The following is a 12,932-nucleotide window of genomic DNA, read 5'->3' on the forward strand; positions in this document are numbered from 1 at the left end:
TGCTTGGAAATGAGTTCAAGTTTGAGTTCGGTGGTCGAAATCTCGAACTTCGAACTTAATTTTAGCAAAGAGTAATTACACCGTTTTGTTAATCAGCTTTTCAATTTTAAGTGACTGATTTTTGACATACAAATATCAAAAAAAGTATCTTAATATTCGGAGTGCTCTTATATTGTTTCAGTATTCGGTCATTAGTTAAATAAAATTTTCACGGTAAAATTATCTGTCGAGTCATCCAATGACTTTCAAATATTATAATGTTAATTTGTAAACAATATCTTGATTCTTTTGTATAAAATGTACTGTGTCGACCTACATTAATTCATACCTACACTTGAACAAATGAAAATCAACGTTCACTTTTTTATTTACTTTCTGACATCCGATATACCTAAGTTTGAAACAGTGGATTGTAGTTCATAATATAGTTTAGATTAACTATGAGAACGTAAACATTTGTAGTATAAGAATTTAACGGCGGTCTAAGCAAAGAAATAAATATTAGTTCCCAGAATTTATCTATACGTTGAGTTTAATTGGTTACTATTTAGCCAAACTATAGGTACCTATAGTTATATATAATTATAGATAAGTGCACTATGAATGGACTTGCATACCAGTTGGTAAAAAATAACAACGTTATGAATCATCTGCTCATATCAAAGTACAATAATCTGAGACTACGAAGACTAGGCATAATACGGAAAAGAAAAGATAGTTGCACCGACACTACCAATCAGTATTTGTCGTTTCTTTATTTCCAAAGAAATCACAACCAAAAACATTAATTTTACCGTGATTAATTTCAGTTGTCATAATACTATTTGATTTCGAAAATGAGAAATTTTAATTTTAGTAGGTATCGATATGAAGACAATTAAATTGAGGTAATGGACCATAATTACGAGGAGCCATGTCTGGTCAAAATAAACTATACGTTTTCACTCTTTATTTTCAATAACATTATATAAGTTTTTAATTTTAATTTCTATCGAAATGAGTGAATTTTACTGACCACACATAGAAATCAGGAGATGGTCATAATTATTATGAAAAGTTCAAACTTCAGAGATAAAAATAATTCAAGATATGGTTTTTAGGATATGCAAAGAGGTATATTTGATTATGATACTTAAACCGCTAAGATAAAGAGGGCCCACGTTAAAAATGTGGATATTTTTCGTCCGTTAAATTTAATAAGCACAGCCAAAGTTTTGCGGTGGATTCGATAGTATTTTGTTCCTCCAAACGCTTGTATATTTTTATGACGATGTTCTACTTGGAAAATTACAATATGAAATCAATAAACATAATAATTCATAATTTAAAGAAAATTGTACCATCAGTTTTGGGTTTTTGTATTTGATTTTTTATTTCGGCATATTTTTTCTTTATTTTTTTTAATTAAAAATTATCGACATATTTTTATAAACATCAACACTAAATATTATTTTTTAAAGGTATGGAAAATTTCCAAGTACATACAACGTCCATCTAAACTGACTTACCTCTTGGGCGACAGACTTTGAACGTAGTTTGGGTCCATTTCATCTAAATCCCTTCCTTTCGTCTCCGGGACACAACACACGACAAAACACAATCCCCCTACACTTATAGAAGCGTACAACCAAAATGCTCCATGCAACCCTAACGCTTGCTGAAAATCCACAAACGTTTTAACACCCACAAACGCGCAGAGGTAACTGAAGGCAGTTGCCATCGCACTCCCAAACGCCCTGTATTCCAAAGGAAACAATTCCCCAATAAGTAGCCACGAAATCGGACTCATACCTAAAGAAAACGCAATCGTGAAAACCAGGACACAGAGTAAAGGAATCCAGTCATTCTGTCCGACCGTTTGATGGAACATGACATTCTGTATCCTCTGGTTTCTATGCACTTCCTCGTAGTATGCGTAGCTTCCAAATCCAGCTAACGCCATCGACATGAGTACCGAGCTCACAATGAGCAATGGAAGACGACCAACCGTATCAATCAGCAAGCCCGACAAACAGGATGCAAGCAATTGGACAAACGAAACAGCTATAGCTGCTCCGTGAGGATTCATTCCACCGAAAGTTTTCCTAAATATTGGCACAGCGTAGAAGGAAAACGCGTGAGCACCAGAAAATCGCTGAAACATCATCAAACCACAAGTCACTAGAATTGGACCGAGAAGGCGATTAGCAGTTCTCACATCAAAAGAGTTTATTAGTTGACTGCTAGACATTTGGCTCTGTCGTTGACTAAAGTTCTTGCTTGCTAAAACATTGGTTCTTATCGTAGCGAGTTCTTGAGCAACGTCGGAGTTTGGTCCACGGAGCCAGAGGAGGCTTTTGTAGGCCTCTTCGTCTTTCCCTATAAGCACGAGATAGCTCGGTGTTTCTGGTATGTAGAGGACTGTGCAGAAGAGGAGGAGAGGAGCGGCGGATATGCAGAGCGCTAGTTGCTGCCAATCGAGGTAGGCGCCGATGGTGAAGCTGAACAGGACGCCGAGGTGACCCACGATCTTCAACACGGCGCTCAGGCAGCCTCTGATGTCCGGCACTGAGATTTCGCTGATGTAAACCTGGAATTTAAAAAAAATTCATATTATCAAAAATTATTGTTTTTTGCTTTGCTTCCAGTAAAACGTAGTAAACTATCGCTTGCTACATTAATTTGATGAGATGTTTCCCCTTTCTGACACGCAGCGGTGCGAGTGTTCTCGCTCGTGTGCTCTTTAGCATCTTAACTCGGGGCGATAACCGTGTGCGCGTGAAATTTAATCCATGCACTGACGTGAGTGGTTGTATTTTGATCATGGCCCCTACACGTCCGCGTCGATTCTGTTTTTCCTAAACTAAATTTAGAGTATCTGCATCGTTTTCTTTTTAATACTGCTAAAAAAAAAGGAAGGAAAATGAATTTTAAAGACTAGATTTTAGTCCACGTTACAAATTAGGCTCACGACTGGCACCTAAAGTCACGAGATTTGACAGTTCTAAATTAAATTAGGATTTTTTGCCCTTTTCTTATTACATTAGTAAGAAAAAGATGCGAATGCTGTAAAATTTGATTGCGCTCAGATTCAGAACCAGTAGGTATAGCCATACAGTTGATTACTAAATAACATTAAGAGAGAATCCAAAGTAATTCATAATGTATGCAAAAGACGTAGAGCCAACTTCATATTACGTACCTACCAAACTTTCCCATTTTCTCCTCTAAAAGTTTATTATCACGGGAAGGTAGACAAAGTAGGTATAATTTTCCTCTAATGAGATTACCAACTTTGTGCCGAGCGCAACACAAGAAAGCTCATCAAACTCAACAAGCCTCCTAAATTACTTTGAACCAGTGAGGCTGCCTTGCCTGTATACAATAAATAAATAATCTTTGGATTACCATAAAAAGTTTTTACGAACGATGAATATTTTGGGTGAACCTGAGTTTGAAAAACTCTCGTATGCTGAACTTGATGTATTGTAATTTTTAGGGTTCCGTACATCTATAGGAAAAACGGAACCCTTATAGGATTACTTTGTTGTCTGTCTGTCTGTCCGTCTGTTGTGTCTATCGAGAAAACCTAGGTATAGGATACTTTCCGTTGACCTGAAATCATGTTTGGTTGGTAGGTAGTTCAGCACAAGCAAAAGAAAAAATCTGAAAATTGATTATTTGTGGTTACATCACTAAAAAAATATTAAAATGTATTCATGAACAAATAATAAATAATTAGTATTTTCAATTTTTAAAGTAAGATAACTACACTAAGTGGGATATCATACGAAAGGGCTTCTAAAATGGATTTTTATTTATTTTTATGTATAGTAAATAGTTTTTGATTTATCGTACAAAATGTCAGAAAAAATAGCCAAGTACGGAACCCTCCGTGCGCGAGTCTAACTCGCACATGGCCTGTTTTTCCATAGACATAGTAGCTACTAGCTATACCACAAAGTGACCGAATACAGCTATACTATAGTTAAATACCTGGAGAGTGGCATAAGCTACTTTTATCCTGGAAATTCAAAGAGTTCCCGGAGTTCTCACGAGATTGAATATTATTGTAAATTGAACAATTGAAAAGAGCAAACGCTGAGTTTCTTGCTGGTTCTTCTCGATAGAAACGGCATTCCGAACCAGTGGTAAATTATTTGACGATTCAAAAGCACTTGTAAAAGTTTAGTTGAATAAAAATCTATTCTATTCTATTCTATTCAAAAACCTAAACCCACGCGGGCGTATTGGCGGGCATTAGCTCATAGAGTAGGTATATAAAATGAGGCAGAGATGAAACTCTGAAAAAACTATGAGTGAATTCTGTATTTTACGGCCGAGCACAATGAGCCGTGTGGAACAAGGGCCTTTATTTTATTCGCTTCGGGCTGTCCACTAACAGCTTTTTAGAACATTCCAGTGAATTCCCGTGACTATAAAATAAAATGCATTGTGTAATGTACGTACGGGAAAACATTGTTGGGGTTTTAAATTCGAGTTAATTTTTTCTCCATTTAAATAACTGAATGCATTCCTGAAAATACTTTAACCTGTAAGGAGTGTGGCTGTTTTTTAAAGGCTCACTAACTTTCAACTACGTCCGTGTAGATTTACACAATTTTAGGGGTCCTTTAATACCCCTTATGAAAAAAAAAACGGAAATTTTACAACAGCTTTGATAACTATTTTGACTAAGTAGCTAAGGAAAAAAAGCAGTTCACACCACCCACACTACAACACATACAGATCTTCCAGAAAACACTCAACGTACGTTAATTACTCCGACATCGAAGCATCCTCAGGAGATGTACAATTATAATGTAAAGACTCAGAGAGAAGTGCGTTGAGTGTGTTCTGAAAGAGCTGTAATCTGTATGGTGTGGTGTGTTGGTGTGTGTATCACTTGCTTTTCCTGCTACTTTAGTATTGGAGGGCAGGTGAATACATCAAACCATACAGATATGTCTGTTTGGCGGGTTATAGCAAATTAAGCTTTTACCTCATTGCAAATCATGCAATTTCGCAAAATAACACTTGCTTCTATCAGACGATTCCAAGATCTAACAGTATTTTTCAGTTGGGTGACCCAATTAAGCTATTTTTACTGCACGAACCTCTTAGCTATTTTTTTTAAGTGTCCAAAATCAGCGGAGCCTAACCGACTTGGTCTCCAATGAACTCTCGAAAAAAAACTTCGTAGAATTACCTGAGACAGCATGGTGAGGATGGAGCAGCAGAATCCTCCCAGGAAGGCAGTAATGCACATCATCCTGACTGACGTGGCCAGTACTGTCAGCAGCCAGGATAGACTACACGGCGCCGCGGCGAGGGACAGCACCCGACGTCTTCCGTGCCTCATAGCAGCACCACCCGCCATTCCTCCGAAGAGAGCACCTTTAACGAGAAACAAGCTATTTAATCTACCATGATATTAGTGACATAACTTAAAATTTAAAACCTCTACAAGAAAACTAGAAAAGAGCTGATAACTTTCAAACGGCTGAACCGATTTTCTTCGATTATAGCTAAGAACACTCTCGATCAAGCCACCTTTCAAACAAAAAAAACTAAATTAAAATCGGTACATTCGTTTAGGAGCTACGATGCCACAAACAGATACACAGATACACACGTAAAACTTATAACACCCCTCTTTTTGGGTCGGGGGTTAAAAACTGTCTTGGGAAGAAGTATCTTGCTGTGACACAAGCCAAGGCAGTTTTGTAGCGAACTGTGAGAAAGAAGGCTATTTTTACTAGGATGAGAAAATTTCGCACCAGGTGAGATCGTAGTATTACACTTCACACTAATATTATAAAGGCGAAAGTTTGTATGTGTGTGTGTGTGTGTGTGTGTGTGTATGTTTGTTACTCCTTCACGCAAAAACTACTGAAAGGATTTGGCTGAAATTTAGAATGGAGATAGATAATATCCTGGATTAGCACATAGGATACTTTTTATCCCGGAAAATCAAAGAGTTCCCACGGGATTTCGAAAAACCTAAATCCACGCGGACGAAGTCGCGGGCATCGGCTAGTAGAGCTATAATTACTAGTAATCGAATGAAAAAAATACCGTTGTGGGAATTATTTCGAAAATCCTTACCAAGAAAAGATAAGGAAGCAAGCCACGAAGCCTGTTGGTCGGTCAGCTGGAAGTCCCTTCGCGTCGCGTTGCCAGGCCCCTGCAGGGAAGCTATGGCTGGCGAGCTGTACCCCTTGCCGAGCCCCGCTGAGAAGGGGGCTAGGGACACTGCAAGCGCTGCTATCACCTGGAGAAAAAAAAAAAGAAACGTTGAATAAAATGACAAAACTTGGCTACATAACACTTGATGATACCCACACGACTTTGTCCGCGTGGATGTAGGTTTTCGATCCTTTGATTTTCCGGGATAAAAATAGCTTATGTACTGAGTCAGGTATAAACTATCTTCATTCCAAACAGCCAAATCCGTCCAGTAGATTTCCATACACACACACACACGCACACATACACACACACACACACACACACACACACACACACACACACACACACAAGAAACACGCGCGCACAGATGCGTATGCGTGTGTGTGAGTGCGCGCGTGGGCGTATGTGTTTGTTACTCTTAACACATAGGCTATTTTTTATCCCGTAAAAAATCCATGGTTCTCGCGGGATTTTTGAACATAAATTATTATATCTACGCGGACCAAATGGCGAGAAATATTTATAGAAGAGATTTTGATTTTATATCTTGAACAACTAATAATAATAGAATAAGTAACAGGCGTGATAAGTTTTGCATGGAAAATTGCTTAAGAAGTAAGCTGGAGCATAAAAACAATATTGTACGCTTTCAAATAATCATCCCTGTCCTTAAAGGTACATTCTATGTTTTCCCGTCTACATAAATATCTTCCGAGACCGCAAATGTAAGTATTATCTTGGGAGCGGGTAAACAAAGAGACAATTTTCTCAAGTGTCGAAATAAAACATTCCTTGTCACGTACTGCTATACTGTAGGCACGTGCCTCGTTCCTAAGCGATGCGAACTTAATGTGGTTTTGAAGATGAGGTTTCCATTACATTACTTTAGGTCCTACCCAAAATTCACGCTTAGTTGGAGAAGTCTACAGCAACACCACTTTCATAAGCGACCCCTATCTGATAACATAAAAATAGTCTATTTTTAGGGTCCGTACCTCAAAAGGAAAAACGGAACCCTTATAGGATCACTTTGTTGTCTGTCTGTCCGTTCCTCGTGTCTGTCAAGAAAACTTATAGGGTACTTCCCGTTGACCTAGAATTATGAAAGGCAGTTAGGTAGCTCTTAGAGCACAAGTAAAGGAAAAAATCCGAAAACCGTGATTTTGTGGTACCATCACAGAAAAAAAATTAAAATGTATTTCAATTTTCAAAAGTGGAGTATAATATGAAAAGGGCTTTACTTGTATATTCTAAAACAGATTTTTATTTATTTTTAAGCGTACCTAATAGTTTTTGATTTATCGTGCAAAATGTCGGAAAAAAAATATCCGAGTACGGAACTCTTGGTGGGCGAGTTTGACTCGCACTTGGCCGGTTTTATTTCTACCTAACTTGTGCTTATTAATTACTATGATACCCGTGCAACCTGTGGGTGTACACTATGTTAGTGAACAGATTATAATATTTAAGTTGTAAAAATTCCATAGTAAGTATATTTCATAACTAGCTGTGCCCGCGACTTCGTTCGCGTGGAATAGCTCTCAGCGCGCTTTATATAGCCACGGACGCTCAGGCGCGAGGCGTGTAGTACGTAGTATACTCTGTACGTTAAAAATGTTCGCCGTGATTCTTTAAATTGACATAACTTTTTTATTTATGAACCGATTGACATGAAATAAACACTAAATGTTAAGTGAAGCTTACTACAATATATTAGTGAAAACCGTATCTAAATCGAAAAAGCCGTTTCTGATATTAGCATGCACAAACACACAGACAAACAGACAAACAGACAAAAAAAAATTAATTACAATTTCGGGTTCGGCATCGATATAATAACAACCCCTGCTACTTTTTTTTATATATTTCCAGTGTACAGACACTACTTTTCTACAATTTTATTTTATGTGTAGATGAAAAGTTTCGCCAATTCTTATCCCTCGCTTAGAATAAAGCATTCCGCGTCACGTAGCCTACGTGCCTGCGCTGTAGTTCACTGAACGAGAAACGACGTTCGCGAAGGCTCTGCTATTACTGTATCGAAAAATTCCTTTCCAATCGAGAGATAAAAGGAAACTTAAGGCCATTGTTTTGAGAGTGGAACGTGGCCGTGACTCGCGTGGAAATTGAAAACCCAAAGAAAAATATGAAAAACGTTCTTGGTTTTTATCCAGGGGTTCTAGTAGGTATCGTTTCTGTGCCTGGACCCCTTCTGGACCCCTGATATTTTTACGAAGTTATGTAATCTCACGGTGAATGAAAATATTGTGATGTGTGCATGATAAAAGTTCTCCATAATGTTTTTAAAGTATGCTAATGCGTACTTGGTGCTACAGCGTGTTGGACTACGGTTTAAGCTCCTCTCGTTCTAAAGAGGAGACCCGTGGGCCACGAATAGGCAGTGGCTGAGATGGTGATGATGTTAAAATTAGGTACTGAGACCTCTTTAATATTCTTGTAGCAACACTAATATTATTTATTGCATAAAAATCCGTTAATGGAAAGCTCTAAGTATAAATTGAAAATGCAAAAAGTTTCCTAATTGCCAAGAAAATATTAATACTCCATCAATTCAAAAGTTTCCACTTGGCCAAGTTTCCAATATTACCTAATTCCTTCCAAACAGCTTCAGCAACTGTTAAATTATTAAAAGTTAACTGGAAAACCCGCTTGGATCGTTTTAATCTTAATTTGGGTCTGTTTGGCCCTTTAAAAAATTTTTTACATGTTACGACGAAGATAAAATCATTACTAACGGAATCGTATCGGACAGTAGCCAAATGAATCACAGTTTTAGTATGAATCGTTTCACAATTAATCGGTCGCACGTCAAATGCATCATTTAACCAAGTTCAACTTTGAGGAAAGATACAGACTACAGAATCGTAGCTTACATCGCGGTGAAGGGCATAGACTATTTTTTATCCTGGAAAATCAAAGAGTTCTAACCGGATTTTAATAAATCCTCACGTATTGTCTAGTGGTTGATATTGATTATGATTAACACAGCACAGTATAGTATCCATTTGACTTTAGAGTTTTTGAGTTGTGTATTCCAAATTTAACTCAAGGCCTGCCGCCAAAATTTGACAACTTCCCTGAGCTTGACGATCGCAATCACCTCAACTGACACTCCCTCACTATTGACTAAAAGGCAAAGCTACAGCGATAATCCCATAAATTCAGCCAATCACAACAGACAAAAATGTAGTATAGTGATAATAATTACAACTTTCATACGCAAACGAGAGTTTTAAATATACAACAAAGATGCTGTTCATATCCCCTATGATCTACAGTAAGGTTGAGTAATGGGACATGAATATACTAAGCTTTTATGGAATAAGAAAGTCAAACGATAAGTCGTAGTCGTATCAATATCGTCTGCTTTAAAAGCCTATTGTGTAAATGGGTCACGACCCTTAAAAAAGGGTTGGCAAAAAGTCGAGCTTCTTTTTTCGATGTTGCTTTTTGCAGCGGGCGGCGGATCGAGCGGTTTTTTCGCTTTAATCTGAAGGATTGGGGCCGTAATTAGTACGGATGTGGTAAAGATACGAGTATCATGTTAATCCGCACTTAATTTTTGAAGTGAAAAGTTCTTTAGGCGCTGGGCGATTTCGAGATGGGTGAAAACTTCAAGGTTGCATCAGAATATGATATTGTTTTGCTATCCCTGTACCAAATATTGTCCAAATCGGTCAAATTCACAGTAATTTATTCAAATTGGGTAGGTAGGTACTATTGTACATTTTCTGATTGTTCTATTGTACAATTTTTGATTGTAGTGGTGAAAAGCTACAAGGGTTCCAAACGCGCCCAAGTCTGAGAAGAGCCTACAATAAACTCAGCCGGGTATTCTTTTTTACAAAATTAAAATCCGGGGATGGTCCATGAAAATCTAGCAGACAGATAGATAGACACACTTTCGCGTTTGTAATATTACTATTACAAGTGACGTGCGGGTGTGCGCTGTGCGGGCGTCCCCCCCGCCTCATACCCCGATTGCTCTCTCAACATGTCGCGTATTATACCCATATCATTACACTATGAGGTGGATACAAGCGAGCTATAATGTATTAATCTTGTAAACCCCGGATTAACATTAATCCTTACCGTGGGTAGGCGCCAGAAGCCCTGCTTTTAATGCCAGTGTAATGTTTATAGGGTTATCGTTAAGCCAGGGTTGTCTGGCCATCCATCCGACATTCAGTTTTACGATATTTATAGTGCCTAGTAGATACCCCTAGATTACTCCATAGTCCATAGCAATCCCTGGGAACTGAAATTCGGAAGATCCTGATATATACCAAACAAAAAAAAAATATTCCAGATCGGTCCAGGCGTCTTAGAGTAATCGGGTAACATATACATTTAAAAAAAAAGATTCCGACGAATTGAGAACCTCCTCCTTTTTTCGAAGTCGGTTAAAACACGCGATTCCCTTCGAGTCTAGCCTTTCAAAAATAACAATCAATCCGCAATCACTTTTGGACTTGCCTTTACGCAACTTTAAAAAATTGTTAATGTTATGCTCCTGAGAAAAGCAATAATAGGTATTATACAATTGAAGATTAGGAAAGTAAATGATAAAAGAGCGTAGATTTAACCTGCAGCTCACTCCAGCAATGCGCAGGACTTCAATTATTATTACTTTTATACGTGGCATAATATTGTATATCAAATTTTTGGATAAGAGCAACCGCCGAGTTTCTTGTTGGTTCTTCTCGGTACGAAAGGCATTCCGAACCAGTGGTAAATGCATTTGACGATTCAAAAGTACCTGTAAAAGTTTAATTGAATATTTTTATTTTTTATTTTGCATACATACGGATCAAACATAATATAATCTGTTGGGCATCGCCGCAGTCGGGTAATAAAGTCATGAGACATCTAAAGTCAGGTTAGTACCTAGGTATAACAACATACCTACCGTATTTGTTAACCCCCGACCCAAAAAGAGGGGTGTTATAAGTTTGACGTGTGTATCTGTGTATCTGTCTGTGGCATCGTAGCACCTAAACGAATGAACCGATTTTATTTTACAGCTCTTTTCTAGTTTTCTTGTAACTTTGTAACAGATCGTTAGGTTCATAATATTATGTCAATTGACAAATGTCAAGCTGTCAAGATGGACGTTGCCTAGATACATAATTATTTATTTGAAAATGATGTTTTGGAAAACTCAGATACTTTGTCGGGGGTGTTATAAATTTTTAATTTACACTTGTTTATATAGCGTATGCTTGAGCGTATGTTGTTGTTGTGTATTCGTGCTTGACCTATAGTGGACATGTTGCAAATATTGAGTAAACAGATTAGCACCTATAGGTAATACCTGGTCAGGTAATAGTAATCCTATTTGCGTGTCAAACTCGGCCAATAGGTATATTCTAATTCTGGTGTTTAAGAAACTGTATTGTCATTGCCTTTATATGATTGGTACTCCATGGTTCCCACGGGATTTTTAGGCTTCCGTACTTCAAAAGGAAAAACGGAACCCTTATAGGATCATTTTGTTCTCAGTCTGCCTGTCTGTTCGTCTGTCCATTTGTCGTGTCTCTCAAGAAAACCTACAGGGTACTTCCCGTTGACCCAGAGTCATGAAATAGTAGGTCTTATAACACAAAGTAAAGGAAAAAATGTGAAAACCGTGAATTTGTGGTTTCATCACAAAAAAAAATTATTAAAATGTGTTCATGAACAAGTAATTAGGTATACTATTTTCAATTTTCAAAGTAAGATAACTGTACCAAGTGGGGTATTAAAACAGATTTTTATTTAGTTTATTTTTATGCATAATAGGTTTTCATTTATCGTCCAAAATGACTGAAAAAACACCCGAGTTACAAAACCCTCGGTGCGCGACTGACTCGCATTTGGCAAGTTTTTTAAACCTAATGTATCCACGCAGACTAAGTCGCGGGCATTATCTAGTTTTTGAAAAAGCGAGTCAGTCGTCAGTTAAAATTTTTGAAATGACGCAACTTTAATTCCCCAGTAGGTATGAAAATTCCGCATTCTGACAGTTTCGTCGTCAACCGCAAAGCTCTCCCGTCAGCCTAGATTAGCGGCTTAGCGTCACCACACGCCGCGACTGCCTTGTTTGTCTTTCGCAGCTTCATATTATGTCATAATACCCAGTCCCGGACTATCCATACAATGTAGAAACTGCCTACGGATTCCGCGACGCATTCTGGCTGGACTATAATGTGGATCGGTAAATTTTACACAATTGAGTAAATTATGGGAAAATCTTAGGTATGCAGATATCCACATTCCGACAGTTTCGTTGCTAACTGCAAAGCTTTGGCAGCTTAGCGGCTAGACCACCGTCAACACACGCCGCGACTCTCTTGTTTGTCTTCATATCATTTCCTATACCCATATTATCTTGCATGGATACAGTTAAAGACCTGGAGAGTAACGTAGGTTACTTTTATCCCATGGGATTTTCAATACATAAATCCACAGGTATGAAGTCGCGGGCATCAGCTAGTTATATCATGATCAATCTCGGATTATCCATAATATAATGTAGGCAACTGCCTATGGATTCAGATGCCTCTAAGGGACTCCGCGAAGCAACCTGACTGGACTATTAATGTGGATCGGTATATTTTACACACCTTAACAAAACTATCGAAAAATCTCATTTATGCAAATTTACTCAATCCAACCGTTTCGTCATTGACCGCAAAAATTTACCACTATGACTGCCAACCGAGAATCAAAAATTGAACCGCAAAAAGTTGTGAATTTTA

At 37.9% G+C, this 12,932-nt stretch overlaps 1 protein-coding gene across 3 annotated transcripts in view; it reads right to left on the reverse strand.

The window, feature by feature from the left end:
- Positions 1–1,447: 1,447 nt before the first annotated feature.
- LOC123865597 (facilitated trehalose transporter Tret1-like) overlaps positions 1,448–12,932 on the reverse strand; it is a 32,256-nt gene continuing 20,771 nt past the window's right edge. For all 3 annotated transcript variants that reach the window (XM_045906740.1, XM_045906739.1, XM_045906738.1), the window contains exons 3-5: positions 6,088–6,253; positions 5,189–5,376; positions 1,448–2,569 (exon numbers count right to left, since the gene is read on the reverse strand). In XM_045906740.1, the coding sequence (XP_045762696.1) occupies positions 1,505–2,569; positions 5,189–5,376; positions 6,088–6,253 (1,419 nt within the window). In that variant the 3' untranslated portion in view covers positions 1,448–1,504. The remainder of the gene's footprint in view (positions 2,570–5,188; positions 5,377–6,087; positions 6,254–12,932) is intronic.

The sequence above is a fragment of the Maniola jurtina genome, chromosome 5 (assembly GCF_905333055.1).
Source record: "Maniola jurtina chromosome 5, ilManJurt1.1, whole genome shotgun sequence".
Taxonomy (NCBI): Eukaryota; Metazoa; Arthropoda; class Insecta; order Lepidoptera; family Nymphalidae; genus Maniola; species Maniola jurtina.